The sequence below is a fragment of the Hippichthys cyanospilos genome, chromosome 9 (genome assembly GCF_059441005.1).
Source record: "Hippichthys cyanospilos isolate Australia breed blue-spotted pipefish chromosome 9, RoL_Hcya_1.0, whole genome shotgun sequence".
NCBI classification, from domain to species: Eukaryota; Metazoa; Chordata; class Actinopteri; order Syngnathiformes; family Syngnathidae; genus Hippichthys; species Hippichthys cyanospilos.
In genome coordinates this window covers 13,862,632-13,885,289 of record NC_142377.1, presented here as the reverse complement: position 1 = coordinate 13,885,289, position 22,658 = coordinate 13,862,632, and the positions used below count along the sequence as shown (strand labels likewise).

The 22,658-nt window shown below is 40.3% G+C and overlaps 1 protein-coding gene and 1 long non-coding RNA gene across 3 annotated transcripts in view; one reads left to right on the top strand and one right to left on the bottom strand.

Annotated features, from left to right (window-relative positions):
• Positions 1–162: 162 nt before the first annotated feature.
• The window catches only part of rassf5 (Ras association domain family member 5), a 31,419-nt gene continuing 8,923 nt past the window's right edge, over positions 163–22,658 (top strand). Inside the window, exons 1-2 of one of the 2 annotated variants that reach the window (XM_088422932.1) lie at positions 163–1,010; positions 16,435–16,556. In XM_088422932.1, coding sequence (XP_088279058.1) covers positions 269–1,010; positions 16,435–16,556 — 864 coding nt within the window. In that variant the 5' untranslated portion in view covers positions 163–268. Of the gene's footprint in view, positions 1,011–16,434; positions 16,557–19,795; positions 20,518–22,658 lie in introns of those variants that run through there. The other variant, XM_088422933.1, reaches the window with a different exon arrangement.
• LOC148419019 (uncharacterized) lies at positions 18,072–21,306 on the bottom strand. The gene is made up of 3 exons (XR_015866566.1): positions 20,360–21,306; positions 20,113–20,278; positions 18,072–20,041 (listed from the first exon to the last, which is right to left on the bottom strand). It is a non-coding gene; the product is annotated as an uncharacterized LOC148419019 (long non-coding RNA).

The window sequence follows — 22,658 nt, the reverse complement described above, 5'->3', positions numbered from 1 at the left end:
AATTGCAATTTATACAGTATTTTCTAATCAGCATCGATAAAGTTGGGTGCTTCGTGTTTCATTTTTTGTTAGAGTCGAGGATCCGAGCGCGTTCCCGTCGCATTGGCGGGAGCGCGCCAGTAGGTTTCGAAGAACTATCGGGCTAACGACGTCACCGCGACACGCTGGTGTCAGGCGCGAGTACAGTCAACATTCAAGGCACGGAGGGAACGCAACACGGCACAGACAAGTTAACACTTAACGGCCACTTGGCTGGCTTCGGAACGCGATGGCATCTGCGAGCGTGGTGGGCCAACACCCGGCTCAGCACAGGCTGGACTCGGAACCGCTTCTCCGGGTCTTCAAACCTGCTTCCAGCAGGAAGAAAATCACCCTTCCGAGGAAGTCTTCCTGGGAGAAAATGATGTTGAGAAGATGCGGTTCCGTCACAGCTTCGAACCAAGCCGGGACGTGCCATTTGCCTGCAGGACCAGCAGGCGGTACGGCTGTTATTACCGACGCAACACCCGCCGGTGGTTACCGAGGAGCCTCGTCTATCCCTTCGCCACGTAGCCCGGAGCGAGCCGGGCAGCAGGACGGCGTGCGCTCCCCGACCGGGAGAGACGCTCATGTCGGCTTCGCGGTCCCGAACCGCAACACGGACGCTGTGCTCCAGCGTTCCCCGGTCGGTGTCGCGAACAACTCATCGCTTGCTGCGCGGCACCAACAGCTTCCCCACAGCGAACGGGACCATACCAACCGAGACGCCAAACCTGTTAGTTCGGCGTTCGCACGGAATGTCAACGGGGGTCTTCCTCTGCGGCGTCTCACGCAGGGCAGGAGCGGAGTGGTGAGGTTGGCCCGTAGCGAGCCTCCCCGCAGAGAAGCCTGGGCCATTTTCCCGCACGGGTCGGAAACCCGGCTGACAGCCGACAAGGGACAAGGACACCGGTTCGAAGCCAAGGCCGTTACGCAGGACTGGTGTGACGCTTGTAGCCGTCAAATAACCGCGCAGGCCCTCGAGTGTCAAAGTGAGTATCTGCAATATGTGTGCGTAAACTATGCTTGTGTTTATATCCCCGTTAACACTAGCGACATCTACAATTTTGTCTCATTGCTACTGTCTCAAAACATATTAGTCATAACAAACCTTGTATGGATATCAAGCACCTGTATTCTATAATAACTTTCCATAATAAAGTACTAGCAGGCCAAACGTAGTAGTGGGAAAAAGCAAGTAGGACACAGTCTCTTTATTGGCGTACTCTAGTTAGTCTACTTGTGCATTGAATTGTCTTCATAACAAGGGCGAAGTGTGTGCTAGAAGAAATTGCTAGACAGGTTTCGCTTTGCTCTTTTTCTTTGATGGTGGTGGAAGCAGGGACATTCACTGCCCTTTTCCTGGGAGGTAAGAGCACACCATGAATTTATAAAGGGACATCTCTGACTTACTTCTTTTTACTTTTACTTACTTGTTTCGGCACCTGTACACTCAATACTAGAAAATTCAACAGATTTTGAGGAAGCAATGTGTTCAAAGACATATTCTGTTATTATTCAGTGTTTATCTCATGCGTAGACATAAACAAAAGTTGTAACTTGTGACTGACATATTCTAGCACACACTTCACTAAGATACAGTATATATCAAGGTATTCAAATAAACCTCAGAATTTCCATATTCAGCTCATCAGTGATACTAGTAGTGGATAAAACCATACTAGTAGGACATATGTCAACTGTTACATGGTCGTTCTACACCCACTGGCACTGAGTTGACTTTCTATTGACAACAAAGAGCATAGAATTATGTACTATTGTACCAATAGTTCTTCTACAATTGCAACAATTTGTCTTAGTATTGAGGTTAAAAATGTGTGTGTGCGTGCGCGTTCTAGCGTGCAGTTACAGCCTCGATCTCAAGAAAGAGAATCCAAGTAGTCAGTTGTTGTTTTGGTAGCTGACATTTTGCTCCACATATGCCGCCAACATTTACCCACGGAAAGCTCATTATCTTGTCCTTGCAGCTTTGCCTCCTTGTTCTCACTCTCGGATTTATGGCGCTTGTTTAAAGAGAAAGAGAAAGGAGCAAAATGGTGGTTTTGTGTTGTCATCTGCTCCGATGCGTTTTCTCTCGCATTCCAAAAAGAATGATTAGAAATGGAGCTTATTTATTTGCAGTTTCGTGAACATGTTTCAAGTGTTCTGGCGGGGGTCACGTGGTTACTGCTGACATCACAAACACCTGTACTGCTCCTGTCTAGCCAATTGGGTCACTGTGTCTCTGCCTTTGGACACATTGCTTGGGTGGAAGTGCATGCAGGCCGTGTTCTGTAATTACAATTTAAAAGATCATGTTACCGCCTCCTATTTTTAATGTCAAAGCACAGACTTTAGGCAATTATAGACTAAAACATGCAGGATGTGATGACAAAATGCAAGTCAAAAGTGATGCAATGTCGATGCCAAGCAAAGCCTAGCGAGAGGGTCTGCAGCACTGCAGAGCTGTCTGATTTAATGTTCCATCAGCGAGTGGCTGCCCAGTGAAGCGAGAGCAGACATTACTGTTGGTCATGAGTTTCTTTGGAACACACAAAAAGTTCTTTTTAGTGCTTTGTCCTTTTTTTTTAATCCGAGTTGCTGAGTTTTGGAGTAGATGTTCCACTCTCTACTATTTTCTGTAAAAACACATGAGATAGATGTGCACCCATACGGGGCAGCATACAGAATATTTCTAGATATTCTGCGGCTTCAAAGAACCAAAATAGAAACTGCCCATGCGTGCACACATGATCCACTTCCAACTACACCCATTAAATAACAGGGGTTGAGTTGGGAGTTCTTGCAACTGAAAACAATCAGTTTGCATTTTCGATCTGCATGGTCCATCTTTGTTTTGCCGGATCCCTCGCTTGGTCTGGTTTGCACACATCAATACATGTACTGTACATGTAGTTTCATAATGTTGTCAATGACTTTAAGGAGAATCGATGTGACCATAACCTTGTAAATCGGTTATTTAGTTGCTTTGTTTGTCCACCTCCTCTAGTATACGTAGCTTGTTTTCAACACAGTTTATACTGTATTTGAAAATGTAGGGGGGGGGGGGGGGGGGGGGGGGGGCAGCTAGTTTAATCCCTGCTGTGTGTCTCCTGCCTAGGATTATGTCTGATGGATGGAGAGACTGGGATTACTAGCACGGCAGACGAGTCGGATGTCACATTTGTATTTGATTAAGGCTTTGAGGAGGCCGGGCTGTTGTGGCACCTGTAAGTCTCTAATTAGGTGTTACCATAGAGTGACAGAATGTGGCTTTACTCGGATTTGATCAGCTGTGTCAGATCGGCAGATGATTTGGAATATATGAAAAAGTGGTGGCCGGTTCTAATATCTAAATTTGCCAAACAATCAATCACATAATTGATTGGATGTGCAAAATAGGGCATTACAGCAGAGCAAACAAAAATCGCATTCACTCCAAGGATGTTCTGTGCTGCCAACATAAATTATCTAATGTTTCTCAGCATACACAGTTGCCTTCTGTAGAATAATATTTTTTCTGGACTAAACAAGACATTCTGATTAATACTTTCTTTGTGGAATATGAATAGAACCAACACTTAAGATCTGCCAGGTCATGTTGATTATGGTGGCACCATATGGACAAAAGCGGTAGTGTTTTAAGTTATAGAAGACTACATTTTCCCTGTGGACCATCTAATAGCATCATTAAAGTGCTTGCATTCAGTGAATCGCATTTCTGTTTTCAGTCGCTGTGTGGTGCATGAATAACAATGAGAAAATTAATCTAATGGTGTCCATGCATTATCATACTTTCGAGTTTTTGACGTTTCTGGTCGTGTCAGTGTGGAACTGCAAACTATCAAGCCGATGCCTATTTATTGCTATTGCGCAAATTTCCTATCGCTAACATTAGCATTATCTTTTTTATTTGAGCATATTAAGGCACTTGTGGTACTTATCCACTGGTAACAGAACCAGGCCACATAACAGCGGTAATCGTGCATACCGTAGTGTAGACGTTTAAATCAATTGCTATCATTGTAATGAATAGGCAAAAGAGGAAGTAATGTATGCCGTTTGTCAGTCCCCATGTTTGTAGTTTTTGTGTGACAGCGTTCCTGCCATTTCTTGTATCCCTTTTTTTTTTTTTGCCTCTTGCTGTCAAACTTTTTTTTTTTTTTAAATGGAACACCAGAACTAATGTTAGTGTAGTCTGCATTTTTCAGTCCATCTTTTCCCTGGTCTCTTCTAGTATACACAGTACAGTCCTTGTTTTGGTCCAGCATCTCATCTGTTCCACATTGGTTCTCCACAATGCTCCATTCACAGAGAAAGAAACCCCCAAAAGAAGCTTGTGCTCAAAGGCTCACAAACCTCTTGTCCCAATGTAGCTTTGCCAGGCGTGTGATGAATGTTTAAAAAATAAAAAAAAGCACACTCTGCATGAGCCGACAAGACTTCAGCAGGATAGAAAATAGTGAATGTAGAAGAAACACAGTCATTCAACTGAGTCTTATCAATACTTTTTATGGTTCATTTGTTTAGTGTTTTTCTCTTTATTTTAATTAGCACATGAAAACAGTTATATCATCCAATGGAGTTTGGATTAAGAATCATAATGGGCAATTGAGGTTCGGAGATGACAAATGTTATAAGTAGGAAGACCTCGTTGCCACCATGCTGTGCATGCGATGAAGACATTCAAGCATTCTATAATTAGATTGCCCTTGGTGGTTGGATAGTGGGAGTGCGGAAGGACAAAGCAAAGACACTCGTCGGAAAATCCTACCTTAAGGTTTTTTGATTAGAATAAACATTGAAAACGCAGGTGAAATCAACATATGGTGGATCATTTATCTTTGTCGTTTCCAAACACTCTGCCAAAAAATGACGTTCCCATTCAGAAGTGTGCAGTCTCAGACATTATTCTCGGTCCGTTTCTTTACTTATTTTGTACAATTAAATTGATTTTGTGTTAGAGTATCAGCTAAGTGGTGTACTAGTTAGCATTTATCTGGACGACGGTTTGCCACCAGTCCAGAGCTTTTCTCGTATCTTATCCATTGTCAGATGGCATAAACGATAGCGCACCCATGCTCTTAAAGGGACACTGTGTAAGATTCAGACCATTTACAGTGTCATTACAGACAACAGGAAGTGCTGTAGGTGCTGCATTTACCATTGTCCGTAGCTGCAACAAACATGGCAGCCTCTGGAGAAGTGCCACCCCCTATGTAATATAATTTCATGATAACTACACCTAGGATTATATTTAAAATATACCGTTGGTTGTTAAGAACACATTTATTTGCAAGTTTTCTAAATTCATAATAATTTAATTTATTCGTTTTGAATGAAAAACAGTTTTAATCTTACAGTGTCCAGGATTGTTAATGGAAGGTATTATTCCAAAGAAAATGGATGGTTGGATAAATATATGGAGAGTAAACCATTCTTCTATTACCTTTTCAATATAAGGGTTGTCTTTTTTTAATAACCACATTCAATAGATGCACAATTTTTCCCCGAACTATTGAACTCAATAGCTCTTCAACTAATTATTTAATTAATCTGCATTTATCTTTTGATGGTCAATTAATCATTGAATCAGATTATAATTTCATTACAGCATTTTGATTTAATCCCTTTATTAAAATATATACTGTAAAACTTTTTTTCATTTGACAGTACAGAAAATGAACTAACTTTTTTTATGATTTGGTTACTTGTTTGGTCCATAACATCAGAAAATAGTAGAAAAAAAATGTTGATTATTCTTTTCCAAAAGAAAGTAGATGTTAGCTAATACTTTGAGGTGATATTCATTTTGAGTAAAATCGTTTTCGATTTTTTTGAATACATTTTAGACAATATCGGTACATATTTAATGTAAAAACTAAGACGCTCCAAGGGTCATCATTATGCCTTAAAAAGCTAAACATAATCTTTAAAAAGTAAAATGCTTCCTATGGTTTTCTACTTTAAAACATGTTCTCCATAATTTCAGAAATACACAAATGTTAAATTTGACTTATCCTCATAGCCTCATGAAAGTGTTCTCGGGATGATCAAACTTGCTTTGCTATCCAAAAATTTGAACGAATAGTTCCCTGATTAGTAATTAATGTTGATGATGATTTTAAACATATTTATTATTGGCCCATTAGATTTTTAAAAAGGACCAATAATGGATGAAAATGCTGAAAAACTGCATAAATAATCGGGTCACCTGATACTCGGTCTGTTTCGAGATGAGAGTGTCATTCATGATATGTCTTGTTCTCCAAAAAAAAAAAGCATGAAGGTGAAAGCACCCACTTGAAGAGAGCTTCTACGTACAGTACAATGACGCTGCTATCTCATGCGGGGGTCTCTGTCTCTTTAAGTCAGCTGCACAGCACTGCAGAGTGTGGGTGCTGCAGTACAGACCGGCAGAGGGCTAGAGAGGCGTCGATATCACAGCAATCGGACCATGGAGGGAAAAGTAGCACCTCGGGGCTGGGAGGTCCGAGCGAAGTGAGAGGCGACGGAATATCAGCAGGGTGAGGGGGACCGGCGAAGGGGTGGCAGAGCGAGCGCAAAAGGGGCTCTTCATTCGAAGCGTGGCACCGGTGGCAGAGTGGCTGCGCTGGGATGGCAGAGGGGGGCCATGGGGGGGCTGGCGTTGGGGCAGCCCTCTGGGGGACAGGGGCAGGCGGGGGCAGCAGAGAAGAGCCAGCGAGGGTTACGGCACCATGCCCTCCAGATGGTGCCACCATGCTCCCTCAATGCCACAGATAGCACCTGGGCAAGATGGGCGGGGGAGGGTGACAGGGGTGGGGGGCAGTTCCGGCAATGGAGAAGGTGTCACGGTGGGCAGAACAATCTTCGGTCAGGTGTCTCTTCGTCTGGAGGAGGTGCGGGGGGACTCGGAGGGGGAAGTCAGCGGGGCCTGCTTCGGCCAGGTGTCGCGCCGGCTGGGACGACTTTTGAAGAGGCTTCCCAAGTCTCGATCGTGGAGTGACGGCCTGAAGATCCTTCGGAGGTCCGCCTCCAACGGGTCACTGCTCCCCAACTCAGGTATGAGTGTCACTCAGGCTGGAACGACAGACAACTCAGTTCAAGTTGTGCATGAATGGAGGTCAGCGTTGCTGCGATGAAAAGACGGATCAGTATTTTGTTTCCCAAAGTGTGGAAGTGATGAGTGGACACTTTTTCTCTGTGTGGCTTAAAAGCACTCTGTGGGCCAAAATATTTGGATAGTGTGTGTATAGATCTATCTGTGGACTGTGGACAGTTCTGTCTCTCTGTCACTTTCCGTGCACCATAATGTGTGAACAGCCTGCACAAAGACTACAGATGTGCTGGGCTCAGCAGAACCGTCCAGTAAACAGAACAAATAAACGCAGACAGATCTGCCATCAACACAGAAAGAGAAAGCATGCTAAATATGTCTGGAAAAGCCGATTAAACTATTGAATTTCGTATTTTCATCAGGATGCTTGTACGCCATTGATCTTTTTCCTCCTGTTTCCAAATCCAGTTAAACTAATAATGTAGCTTGGGAAAGCAAATTGATGAATGCCTAATGTAACCTAAGCACAAATGGGGACCGGCCCAAAAAAAAACAAAAAAAAAAAACGCTGGCCGCTGCAGTCTTATTGATTGGCTTCCACTACACGGAACTGACAGCTCAAGTTTGGAAAAAAAAAATGTTGCAGCATACTTCCATGTCTTTGAGTGTGCCCTACCCCCTTCTGTGTAAACCTGCTTACATCCAAACAGGAGTCACCTAAGTGATGTCATGCTTGCATCTACAAAAGACCTTCGAAAGAGGATCAATAGCACAGGAAGATAATGGATATTTTTAGATGGCTCTCCCAGTAAGGAAACCCAGTTAATTCCTCGCTCCCTTCTACTTCACTATCCTATAATTATCTTCTGCTACACACGCACTCAGAAACACACAATCCTGCTTGGTCCTACTTTAGGGAAATTCTAAAACGATACGATTGAAGATTTTTAGACTTTAGCGGTCAGGCATATGACTTGGCAGAACTATCTGCTGAGTTGCCATAGTGATGGCTCAGTTACCGTCATATGAACTGAGTTTAATAAACGAGTCTGAAATTTAAGAAGAAAAAAAGTACCCTTAGGTTGATGGAGCTATAATAAAACGCGGTTATAGTCAAAGTGGCATGCTTTGAAGCTAACGTGCCATAGCTGCCAAACCGTGTAATTGTAAGGATGGTGTCGCCGCATGATGCGCTGGCCTACATGTCTTTTCCCCATAGACTTCCCATCTGTACCAAAGATAACTGGTTGAAAGGATTGTGTCTACCCCTTGGGGAGCTGAGAGGAGTTAAAACTGTTTTTATCTCCATGAATTGCCAGTGGATCTGAGTTTGATCTCTGATTTAACTTATAGGGATAAGCCAACTTAGCATGAACAAATATGTTAACGTTTAAACCTTGGCCTTGAGTTATCCTGTACGGAAATGTGGAGCTGCCAAAGTTGACTAAACATTTTGACAAATTTGTTGAAAAGTACTTGCAAGTAACCTATGTTCGAACGCACTTGCATGTATGTTTAAATGTAATTAGGAGTACACATTATAGTAAGTATACATATATACAGTATGTTCAAATGTACCTGTAAGTTAGATGCTAAACACATAGCTTTTTTCCCTATAATGTTAGGGGATATGTTCGCTAACACGCCGCGGCATTACGGGAGCAAATGCGATTCATCCTACAAATATGTTCAGATGTACTGGCAACTATTTCTGAAATACATTCAGGATTTGGAAGTTCTATGCTTCTGTAATCCATAGTCTCATTCTTTTGTAAATAAATTATTTGCATGGTAATTAATCGTTAATATTCTAGCGATTTTTTTTTCCACAACCACTTAAGTGGGTGGTGAGGATAGTTTATTTTTTTGTTAGTTGGTTTTTTAGTTGTTACTGGTACTTTTCATACTTATTGTTTGTAGCTGGCAAAAGTCATTTTAGAGAATTCAAACAGAAATTTGAAAGTTGATGTGAAATAGGAAGACAACTTTGTGATCGTTTTAGGCGTTAAGTGTAGGCGAGTGCGTCACAACTAAAACATCCGTGCTGTCGTGTTGTGTTACATAAGTGTTACATGACATAACTTTGTGTAAATTTACTGTCTTGCACTTGTTACATACATATATTGAGTTTTAAACCCACATATGTCTGTAAGATGTGTATTCAAAAGATTTTTAGAGATACCCCTAAGTCTCAGGGAAAACAATCATTGGTTCATCTGGTTTTGTAACACTGAGATAGAATGAACCCAACAGTTTTTACAGTCATTTTTACATGTCCATGTGAAAGAGGATCATTAGGTGACATTTTTCATAAACTAGAGCATTGTGAGAATTGTCTAAATGTTTACAACAGTCTTGATTAACTTATGTCATGAAAGCTTTTTTATTATTGCGCAGTCTGAGTTTAAAGCGTGAAATGAACCACAAATTTAATGATGTGCTGGCCACCATCACGAAAGCACCACTTTGAGTCTTCAAGCTGCCTCCATTCGCAGTTTCAGCCCGCAAAAATCCTTTCCCAGACAAACACAATTAAATTCTCCTCTTGTTTGTTTGGTGAAGTCTGCGTCTGTTGCCAGACATATGGCGGCATTGACATGGGAGGAAGATGATGGCGCTCAAGAGAATGAGTAAAATATCTAATGTTGCATCAACACAGAGTTTGTTATCTCATGCTTGGTAGGTGAGTGCGTATTAAGGCATCAAGCAATAATGTCTAAGTGCATCATCATTTTAATTCTTTGTGATATAGTGAAGGATGGGATGCATTAGCTTGCGGCCAGAATATGGATAGCTCTTCTAAACAAGCTATGATAGGATGATGGGATCAGACGAGCTAAAAGCTGGTCTTAATTCCTTCATAAGACCCCTTTTGGGTTCATTAGTTACAGTGTTAATAGCATCGCTCCTGATTTAGAATTGCCTAACCTCGGATTTACCCCTCCTACCTCACCCAGATATGGAGAAGCAACATGAGCCCATCATGTCGCTATCTGGTGCCACACAGATATCCTTCATGACCCCTAGATTCAGACTAATCTCCATTTTTCCCCTCCTGCCTTTGTCCCACACTACTGTCTGTACTGGTAAAAACACACACACACACACACAACTTATCCCCAGTCTTTCCGTCCCTATCTCTTAAACGCGCCATCTCGGAAGATTTGGCTAATGGGGAAACATTTCAACTGTTCGGGATTCCAAAGAACTATGACAAGTGAGAGTTTGTGAAACCTAAGATACTGTATAGATGTCTTGAAATGTTCCACTTAGCAGGCCAAATAGAGAAGCTTACTGCATTGGATATGTACACACACGTACAGTACATATGCATAGGTTGTATTATGAACTCAGTTGCAGCAATAGGTGTTGGTATACAGTAGGTGCCACATTCAATAATACTGATCAAAAGTCGACATTTGTTTTGATGGTGTTTTCTCCAAAACAAAGTCAAATAGTAAATAGTGGGACAAGATTGTGCAAAATGAATGAAAAAAAACAAGCAAAACACTTTTGAATCTTTTATAAATCAATTATCTTATAGAATATTCCATCGAATTAATGAGAAATCACCCAAACATGGTTCAAGGCGAATATTTTTGGTCAACCCTTTAATTGTTGTAAATTCAACACCTGAAAATGAAATTATCTGAGTGACAGCGAGCTGTATCACTCACTTGCCTTCTTAACCATGTCCTCCTCTAAATTTGTTTTCATGTCAATCAAATTTTGGTTCTCTCTTAACTTGCCAATGATAAAATTGCAGTGCTTCTTGATAGATTAGCACCAAATCCATCATTTGACGGCCATCCTCAACAACATTTTAAGGTCTCGCAATTATAATGTGTACTTCTATCTACGTAAGTGTAGTCAGTCGCCTACACCCTTCCCCTCACACCACCCACAATCCTCATTCACTCCCTCGGCACATCCGGAGGCGATTATGGGATTTGTCTGTTTTATGGTCTCCCACCATATAGATATATATATTTTTTCTTTTTGTTTTAGTATTCTACAGCTTGCATCATTGCCAGAAATTCTCTCTTGAGTTACATCACTTTCTGACGTTTCATCTTTAAAGCCATTCTTCAAAGATTTAAAAAATGCGCCGAGCATAATAACCATTGTTTTTTTTTTTTGCTTGTTTCTTTGAAAGGCTTTGATGCATGTGAAATGTTGAATGTTGGTTTAGAGCTCTGAGTCTGTAGAACCATCAATAATCATTGAGTTGTTTAACAAAGGAGATTGGTTTCAAGTATACATCAGAATGGCTTTGATAACTACAGTATGAAGTAATGTGGTTGTGTCATGTTTTTAATTTATAGCAAGGTGGTCCTTTGATTTATCGATTGATTGATTTTGTTTCTTGTATGTGGCTTAGTTCATTACACGCACTTAATTATTCTGTTTGTTAGTCATCTATTCTTTGGAAAGTCATTAGCTTGTGCAGCTAACACTGTGACCCCCAACATATTCACCTCATTGTATTGTGCTTTTCTTTCATCCTCACTTCCCTATCTAGAGTAAGTGTCAGTTTAGAAGTGGTCTGACTGGAATTATGGGATGAGGGACGTATCTGTTGGGGCTGATGACGGTTGTGGTGATGGTGGTGGGTGTTGTTGGCATCTCTCTACACAAACTGTCTTAATGACCCGTCTATATAGTATACCATTATACAGTCGAAAAGCAAAGACAAACGTGTTTGCAGTGATGATAAAGATAAGCAGATAAAAAATGGCAGTCATTTGAGACAATTTGTTCCTAGTTGTACATCTTGAAGCTTCTGCGCTAATGAGCTTCTAAGACCGAGCCTATTCATTTTTCTCCACTGTTTTGTTCATTTTGTTTTAGCAAAACAGCCAGATTGCTTCCACCCACAATATAGGACATAATTAGAAAGGTCAGGATGTCCTCTATTGAGCAGACTAGAACTTAGTCAAGAAGCTTAAAAGATCAACAGATAAAGGCCAAAAACAAAAGGTCCACTTCTGTAGATACAAATGAAGAGGCTGTCTCTCAGGAAGATGAATACAAAGAGAGTTAAATCCAGTCAGTAAGATTGCAGGAAAACTTGTAAATCCACGCCAAAACGATCAGTGACATCACGAAGCTTCCAGAGTAAAAAAAAAAAAAAAAAGTATTGTGAAACTGAAATTTGACTCCAGTGAAGTTGAACAGAACTGGTCTTCTCATCTTAATGTCAGGTTTCTGTTTGCGGAACAACAGAACTTTCCCCGGGAATCCCTTAGAGTTCTCACACTACCACAAACCAACAACACATTGTCAGACGTGTCACACTGGGAACGCACATAATTTGTCAATACGCCTCGCTGACCTTTACAGACATGTGGGCCCATTTACACTCACAAAAGCTGAACTACACCCTTTGCATATTGAATTTAAAGTGCTAACCCCTAAAACATTTTTCTGTTTTCGTCTCACACCCTTATTTCGTCATTGTGGATTTGTTTATTTATCGAATATTGCCCTCTATGTTCTATAATGGGTACACACAGGATCAAACCATATTGTTTAGTGTAAAGTGCATAAATCAATGACTTCCATGGCTTTATTTTATCAGCGTGGGAATAATGTGGATGTTTGGTGAACCGTGATATGCTGGTAGATGCATTATCATCTCGCTGTGGGCACGTCACGAAGGAAAATTTCCACCCCTCTGAGTGTTCCTGATGTTTTTCTTAAACTTCACTCAACAGTAGGACAGCTTAACGCTCCTCCCAAGGTTGTCGCTGAGCCAGCCAACAAAAACCATCATCATGTCTGGGATTGATTGTGACTGCACCAATTTCTGGGTCTGCTTTAGTTGCTGTTTGCCACAAGGGGGCAGCAGGATAGTTGTGAATATAAGGCGACTTGGTTTACTGCTCTATCTACTATTTTTCATTTAATTGTTTTATGTTTTGGCGGGACGGCGATTTTAATTGTTTTATATTTGGGCAGCACGGCGAAGATCTAGATAGCCCATCTGCTCTTACAGTTTTGAGGTTCAAAGCTTGAATTTGTTTTCTCCAGGTACTCAAGACTTTTTTGCAAAAAAAAAAAAAAAAAAAAAACGAAACAAAAAACGTGCATTTAAGTTTATTGAAAAGTTTTGCAAACTTTTTTCAAAAGTTTTTGAGTTTTGCAAACTTTTCCACCAAGTACAACCTAAAAAAAAAAGATCATTATAACTAGTAGTACACCCTCATAACTAACATTTAAAAAAATGTTGCTTCTCCAAATTTCCATTTTTCGCAATCATGATTTTTTTAGGCCAATCAGTGAGTTTAAAAATAAATGATCACAGATCCAAACACAAGCTGGGGCAATATGTCTGCATGGCAGTAATTTACTGCATATACAAATTTATATACTTTTCATAGCATATCAGCATAATTATTTATGTAATTTATAAACCCAGGGGGGCCTTGTGTTATTGTCATACTTTTAGAACCATTAAATTGTCCTTAGGTGTCCTGTGAGTGTGTTGATTATGTGTCTATATTGTCTTGTGATTGGCTGATGAGCATTCCAGAGTGTCCACCACATTTTGGCCCAAGTTACTTGCAGGGTCAAGCTCACCTATAACCCTGATGAAGAAAAACAAAATAGCAAAAAATAGGTGGACAGACAGCTACTGCTTCTTATCTCTGTGCTTCCCAAATCATACCTGCTCCTCCAGATGAACTTCTATACTTGACATAAATGTTCTCGTGCTAAATGAAAATGACTAAATGGAAGCAGGAAAGGAGTTCCTCTGTTGCTTTCCTCTTTGTGTTTTTTTTCTCTGCTCTCTTTCCATACTGACCTCCAAACAGAGGTGAGCGCAACACAATCGCTTATCTGAACGCTCGCTTTTCCTCTGACACTACCCTGCTGTCAGCAAGACGCTGCATCCCTGAGCCATAACTGCCTCTTCACGCAAGGCCCCTAAACTGTCTGTGTGTGCGTGGACTCTATTTGAACCCGTCTATAGTCACACGGTTCAGTGCAACACCCAAAAGGTCGTATAATTTGGAAACCGTTCATTTTCCTGAAACGAAAAATGTAAATTGTTGCCTGTGGTGTCATCTGCTTTAAATCACATTTTACCCAAATTGTGGCAGGTGAGGGTTGATTTACACAACTGCAGCTGCAATTCTATTTGTGGCTCCATGTTATTTTGTTTTATGTTTTTTTAAAGGTGAAAAAAAATACTGTTTTTCCGAATTATTTCACGCAAAAGTGGACTTCAGTTCAAAATCAAGTAAAAAGAGCTAACTGAGATAACAGTATCAGACTATAAAGTAGTGTAAGCCAATTAAACTATTTTTTCATGTTAAATATTATATATTTTTTATAATAAAGGTTTTGTAGAAATAGGATCTACACATGATACATATAATTTAGCTTTTATCTAATAAATAAATAAATACAGATAAAAAAGAAATAATTGTAGCACAACTTCTGTTAGAGGCATGATCCGTGGTTGAGAAAATAGTACCCTAAAGAGTACGGAAAAGCTTGTTGCCGTGGTTACAGTGCTGATGCAGCATCTGTCTGTCTATCACAAGAAGTCCTAAGTAACATTTTTAACTTCTTCACTGCCAGCTCAGTTCAAATGTATCTTTGGAATATATAGATATCAATGGAGTTCAATAAAAATAAATAAATACGATTTTTATAGTCGGCAGTGGCACTGAATAAGTTAAAAATGACCCATAATTGTGCCTCTTTTCTACAGTTTATTTCTGAGTCTCCTGTGTGTGGGAAAAAATAAATAAATAAAAGATTAGAACACAGCAAGCTGCATCTATCTTTGCCTCTGTTTTTTTAAATCTCCTTTTTTATCGACCGTGTGACCAAAGGCAAAGACGTGGAATGTGAGACAGAGTTTTTGCAAAGCCGCTGGCCATAACAAATGTATTTTTGGGAAGTTTTAGGAGCAGAATGTAAATCTGTTCTTTTCTAGCCGAGCAGTAAAAGGTAGTTAAGAGTGCCAGTGCTGCTATTCCGGTAGCGTGTGTATCAAAGTGGACTGTCAGCATTCTAGTCTACTGAATTGTGTGGTTTACATTGCATGGTCCTTGCATGTCTCTGTACAAGGTGGTTAGCTTGAAGCATTATCTTTATTTCTTCAGCTGCATTTTCCCTGTGAAAAGAAAAAGATATACCAATTTGCTTGTATTTAGAAATAATCAGAAAAAAACATGTTTTAATATGGTCACACGAATTTGTTTCATTCTGCCGAAAGTGTGGATTTTAATTTTGCCACTAGATAGAGCTGTTGTTCTTATTTTGAAACAGCCCATATCAAGGCTAGGGAATATGAATTTTCCAGAGAAAAAGTCATCACTGCTGCTTTTGCTTTTACTGTCTCAATATCATCATGATTATTTTAGAAACTGAACCATATTAACACTGTCTTAACTTGTCATATCTATAGTGATTTTTAAGATATTTTCTTGATTCCGCACCTATCCTGAAGTCGTATTTTTATTATACTTCTACTTTTTTTTTCATTGATGTAATCCATGCGAAAGTTTTTTTTTCTGCCTAGTGCCTAGTGCCGTCCATGTCTGATTTATTAAACTTATTTGTAACTACAGTCGTTGTGGTATCTCTTGATGTATTTTCTTCAGCAACTCCAGAAGACAGAATGTGTAATATCATCTGTTTTATTTCTGGTTCATCTGATGGAAATTGCATTACTATTGTCTAGGGCTGGAAAAGAAAGTCGACCAAGTCTGATAAGTCAACTATAAAAATAGGTCACCCAAAAATATCGGTCTCAAAGCTCTGCCTGAGCCATATTTGAAGCAAGGCAAATACTAAAGAGAAAGACTCCCCAAATAACTGAGGATATTAGACGTTTAGATCATTTCCTATTATAAAGATATTTACATATATACAGAACATACAGAAGAGTAATAATAACAGCAGTCTAACAATGTTGCAGCACATATGCAAAGAGTGTCTTGATTGATACTATGCTCCTTTTCTTGTGTTGATGCATCATTTAGACTCCAAATGAATTGTGTGCTTAAAAACACTTATTGATTCAGTTATTTGGCAGGCATCCATCAAAAACCATAGTATCATATGGAGTTTCCCAAAAGAAAGGAAAGTAAGTTGTGAACTTTCCAATAAGCATGATGGTTGTATTATTCTAAAAATGTCAACTTTAATTTGTTTGGGGAAAAAAATATCATTCCTTCCACAGCCTTATAAAAACGTTATCGGTAAATTAAATTTGCTAATACCTAAGGAAACCTTGTTAAAATTCCACATACCCCTGAAGTGAACTCCTGTTTGAGAACCACTGATTTGTAAGATCACTGACACAATTTATCTGTATTATGCATTTAGTTTGACTGGTGTGTTTTCGCATTCATCAGACTGTACCTACACTTGCCATCTGGAGTGTGAGAGGCAAGTCCAGCTGGACTGCAACCAGAGAGACAATAAGCCTGAAGAAACTCCTTTTCCCAGAAGTCAATGCTCAACAGCTGAACATAAAGTAAGCATTTTCAATATTATGTTCACAAGCATTGCATGCAGTTAGCATGGCACAGGCAACGTGCACGTGTGTGTTTGTGGCAGATACAGTAATTGCACACTGCTTACCTCAACAGCTCTCCTAGCCCACACGTTTACATAAGCACCCACTTCTTTTAAGATTCCACCCCACCAATAACAGGAAGCACTCTTAAACATGAACCAGCCCGCCATTATAGTCTCAATTTGCAGATCAAGAAATATCAGATTTAGTTATATAAGTCACTTCTGCGGTTGCTATTATCTATTGTGTGCTAAGCATGCATAGTGCTCTCGGCCTCCCAGCTGCAGTCACCCACACAGTTGTGGTTTAACACATATACACGTGCACACTCTTCAGTTCCACACAAGCGCGAATCACACAAACGGCAGAATGTCAGCAGCCAGTGGGCAGATGAGACCAAATTAGAACTTTGGTGGCGAGCCAGGTAATACTGCACTTCGAGAGAGCGTGAACTAATCCACTCGTACTATCACGCAGACCCCAAAAAATCTTCAAACTGATAGAGGAAGTGACAAAGCGGAGGCCTTTTTTTTTTTTTGTTACCAAATGTCACAACAATTACGGAATCTATAGTTGTCTGAGCGGAACCGCTGCCTAATGATTCAATTTAATGAGCTGAATATACAGCTCACTTGCTGCTGCAGAGTAGAAAGAGAAAAAGCCATTTATTTCGCTGTAGTCCTCTCCATTCTCTTACTGTCATTTGCTTTTCTTTATGGCTTGGTGTGCATGTTTGTTTCAGACCTCCCTCAACTGTATGTGTGTGCGTCAGCAGAAAACAATCCACGATGGTGCCATTACTGTTCTGATTTAATTTGTATGTGTATGTGTGTTGTTACCCTTTTTTTGTTCTGTGACCAGCAATTCAAGATACACGTATCGCGAAGACGTCTTTTGACATTAAAATGAATGGAATTGACATCAATCCATTCCAGCCTATCAAAAAACACCCATACAAAATTGTTATTTGTGTGTGTGTGTGTGTACGTGGGTGGGGGAGGGGGTAAACTTTCTCTCAATGTATCATTCTAGTTATTTGTTGTGCAATGTAAGTTAAGCTTCAAAATCCACTTGTTTTTTTATAAATCTCAAGTGGCAGCCATTTTGCCAATTGCTGTTGACTAAAAATGGTGTTGGTTTCTCAGAGCTGATGTAACAACCAATCACGGATGAGCTTGTAAACATCACATGATCCAAATCAGAAAACAGGGAACTTTGATTGATTGGTTGTTACCTGAGCTTTGAGCAACTGTGATATCATTTGTAGATGACGGTTAGTGACAAAATGGCCACCCCCCCTGAGATGGAAACACACAGGTGGATTTTGCTGCTTTAGTTATATTCAATAAATGCAATATTAATCAAAATGACATGTTTAGACTAATAGTGCTTCATAGAACACAGTAATTTATTGAAGGTTGACTTCCCTTTAAGAAGAAAAATAACACTATAATACTGTACTTTATTGGGTTAGGGTCAGGGTTAAGGTCACACATTAATGACATATTTAATTGAATGACAGTTCTTTACACATTTTTTGCTTCAATGGATATTGTACTGCTTCATCTGGTGTGTGCAACTTGACCACCTGGGGGTTCTACAATACAGCCATGAAAATATGCAGTATTTACACCCGCTAAGCTAAATACAACTTAATTTTAATACCGAATTGGAACAATTCTTTGTAATTATGATTTGTTTGTCGTGCTTTAAATAAGTGTATAAGGTAAAAAAAAATACCAAGTTTATCAAATTCAGTAAGGCAGCCAGCCACAAGGATATTATTGTTGTGATATAAGGCTCACAATGCAACTGTAAGAACCTCTGCTATCCATCTATTAAACTTTATAAAAAAGCCATTCAAAGTGCTTTACGCTCAATTAAATACAACATCGCCTCTTACTTGTCTACAAGGACATAGACACACACACACACATACAAATTAAAAATAAAACCAGAAGGACCTAAGAACCTGCGTCTGAGTACAAAGCATCCAAAAGATCGATCTCAAGAAATTGGTAAAATCATCACCTGTTTAGATTTGAACAATGACTTATGTACGGAGAAAATAAAAGTGCAGATGTAATGAGTATTCATATATTCAGTGGCAGAAGTGCTTGGGGAATTGACGCCGTTTGCAGTTAGAGGCCAGAATAAAGGGTCTGACTGAGGTTAAAGGTCAGTTTAATTTAACCACTCTTAGTAATCATTAACTAGATACTAATCATTTTTTACTACCATGCACATGCTCACTCACCCTACAAAAGTCAATAGTGATGGTGATCTACTATATTAGGCATACCTCTAAAATGTAGTCATTTGAGCATTTGTGTACCCTGCTGACTGTTTTGTGTTTTTTGTCGTTCTCATCAATAGTAGCATTGACGTTCCCAGGTTTGAATTGTTAAAGTATGGCAGGGAATTCTGACATAAGGGAGAATTCCCATTTTGCACCTTTTTCTTTAGTTTTGATTTTGTTTATTTTAGAGGTGCAACGTGATATCTAATTGGTGATCAAATCATTCGATGATTACCTTTCGCCTTGAATAATCATTTTGAAATTTAAAATGGTTCGTGAATAGTTAAACTCTGCATATACACTGGTGCCTCTACTTACGAATGTCTCTATTTACAAAAAATTCAGGTGACGAAACACCTTTTTGGAAAAAATATTGTCTCTCGTTACAAAAATTCGGGATATGAAAGGTGAAGAAAATTGCTGAGTTTATTTATAAGACACCAGCGCTCGCTCAAACAAGACTAATTTAAAACGGGATCAAAACTCGCAATGTCTATTTGTTACGGTTTTTGATGCATTTTCATCATTTATTATTATGCTGGCTCGTCCACAAACGAGACACCAGTTCTCCGATGTTTACTGTGGTCTTTCCCCTTTCATTTTTTACATGCTTTATCCACACTTTCCACTTTGTATATAAGATATTATATATCCAGAAGAATTTTCTAGCCATTCTCTTTCAATGCGTTTGTCATTGTTATTGTGAGCAGACTTCTCATGAGAGGCGGGGTACACCCACACGCATAACAGTCTTCTTCCACCATGGAAGAAGGTGCATACCGCACTGTATACGCGTCTTCCTGTCATCGCAGTTCAGTGGCAGTACGCACAATATGCAAAACAGAAGCTCGCTCATCGACATTTCCCTCTCTTGCTCTCAGTTAGAGGAAGTGATGTTGTACTGCAGAGAGAAAGCGAGGGAGCACAGAAGGGGGAGGGTGCGCTCAGGCTGATAAGCACAGATGGTCGAGCAAGGCTGCACGAGAGAGTGAGCAAAGGAGGCATCGGTCTCTTAGCTTGCTTTGCCAAAGCTACACATCGAAGAGGAGAGCGTACATGGAGGCGCCAGCTCTGCTCAAAACAATGTAAAGCTGGATACATTCTCCTTGCATATAAACATCAGCAGCACTGGCTCAGCTGACTCCTAAGAAGAAAACAGGATGTGGCATAGCTTGCATATGTTGGTGACTGGTAGTTTGCAAGTGTAGCAAGTACCTGCCGGGTGGGTTAACTTGACACTCCGCTGTAAAGTGACTCCAGGACTAGGTCATCTCTTGCTGTGCGTTTAGACTCAGGTATAGGCGCATCTGGTGTCAGAGCAACAAACACTTAGGGAGGAAGTGACACATCTATGCTGCTTCTCGGATTTCCTGGTTTCCCCCTGCAAGCGCCATCACAGGTGGGACTTGAAACATTCTAGGGGAGTCTAGTTTGGCTAAAGCGGAACTTTGTGGAGCTCTACCTGACTTCCGCATGACGGTCAACACGGAGCCCAGCCCTTCCATGACCAGCAGTAACAGCATGAGTAGCGGCTACTGCAGCCTGGACGATGAGAACGAAGACTTCACTTTTTTCACGGCCAAGACCTCGTTCTTCCGCAAACCCAGGCACTCGGTTCAGGTATGAAACTTTTGTGGCTATCCTGGCGCCAAGCAGATCAGTTCGTCTTTTTTTTTTTTTTCTTAAAAGCAATCATTTGAGTGAGAAACAAAGGCAAAAAAGAAGAAGTTTGAGGAGGATGTGGTTAGGACGCTGTCGGCAGCCTCTTGCTGCATAAATGTATGGGAAGTCATACATTATTCAGCAACATTGATCACATCGGCCTTGTCCATCAAGCCTTGATGCCTTACCACCCGGCATCTGTATTACAAGGGCACTCATACATCTAACATTGTAGCATGTATGAGGTGTGAAGGCCACCATATGTATTTTTAACCGAGTTAATGATGTCAACCAGTTTAGTGTGTGGGAGAGGTTTCCGTAGAAACAAAGCTGATACTGTAACACTTGACTGTAGTTGTGCATGTGTCGGCCACTGCAAATTCTCATCACAACAAGACATCCCTAATCATTAGAATTCGTAGTTACCATAGCAACTGCCTTTTTTTTATCACCCTGGTCACATATAAATATTGTGGCAAAACTGTGCATGTTACTGCTTTTGAAGTGCAGACGGGATCTCATCCCCATCCAGATATATTGAACATATGTATGTGCTCATAAAAATGCACCAATACAACAGCAGCAATACAAGTTTACCAGTCAGACAAAAGGCATAGAAAAAAAAGTCAACAGAAATGTCAAAATATCTACCTTGAAGGTCCACCAGAACTGTTTGCACCACTGTTTTCAACACAGACCTTTCTTGCAAACATATGCAGTGTTGCAATGGTGGAAAGGGAGACAGACTCACCCACAAAAACACAGGATGTCAAAGTTTGAGATAATTTCCAAGTAAAAAAGTGACAAATATAATGTTCAATTATTGCAAAGTGGAAAGGCCCTGCAAAGATCATCTTGACATATGGCTCTATTGCTTGTCTAGGTACACCTAGACACCTAGTGGTCGAATCGCTGATGCTATCTTTGTACTTAACTCTTTCAGTGCCAAGTGTTGTCGGAAAAGGCAACCTCTTCACAAAAAGCTATATAGTGGTTTTAGGTGTTCAAATTTTAACCAGCGAGTTGGTCAGGTATGAAACATGCCTGAAAAAGCCCGCCCATTTTTTGGGCCGGATTGCCCATCGCAACTTCTGAACATTTAATTAACGCTAATTGTCATCACAACAAGACATCCCTAATCATTAGAATTTGCTTGACTCAAGCAAATGCACCCTAATCCATGAAATAAATGAGAATTTTACCCAATATCTGAAAATCAATACACTTGTAACACAGCACATTAAATATGCTTCCAATTCAATGAATTAATTCATCCTTGAAACACTTCAGTATGTATACACATTTAAAGTATGCACTTTGTTTGCTTTAGTGGGCCACATGAAATAACCTGGCGGGCCAAGTGCGGCCCACAGCGCTAGAGTTTGAGACCGGAGCTTTTTAATAATTCCTCTGTGCACAGTTTCACTCAGATGGCTGAAAACTAAAACTAACGCTCAACCATTTAAGCCCCCACATCCACCGTCCGACCCGTCTGACCGATGCCTCCTGTGTGGTATTTGGCCAAGGTACAATCCCTAAATAATTGACCAGCTGTGTAGCCAGCATGTGCGGTTAGCTTTGCCATGCGCTTGAGACCTAATGCTGTTAGTGCTGAGCCGGACTGTGCTGCCAGCATCTCTGTTGTCAGCTGGTGAAGCATGTTATCTCTCATAGCCCGAGGAAGATGGTCGTAAATGACATTATGGCACTGGACCATCGGAGGGAGTGTCTTCTCTGACTCTACTGTACAGCAAGGAGATAGATGTCTGTCCTCTTTTCCATGGGTTTGAATATGTAAAGGAGATTATGCAAACGGAGGCAGCCTGTGAATAGAAGTGTGAAAGTCAGTGATTGTGTTCAGTCTTGACACAGATACTGCTACATTCATCAAAACAGTGGAAGGGGAATTAAGATCATCTTTTCATTTGTGGCATTTACACTTTTTAGCTTCAAATAAACCTGTTAGCTTTAGTGTATGTGCGCTACTTTTTGTAAAGCAGCGGCTGCTTGCATTGTTCTCTCATTTTTTTTGATGTATTGAGGACTGGCATGACAATTCTTTAAGTTAAACTGTACATGTCTGATTAATGTGTGAAAAT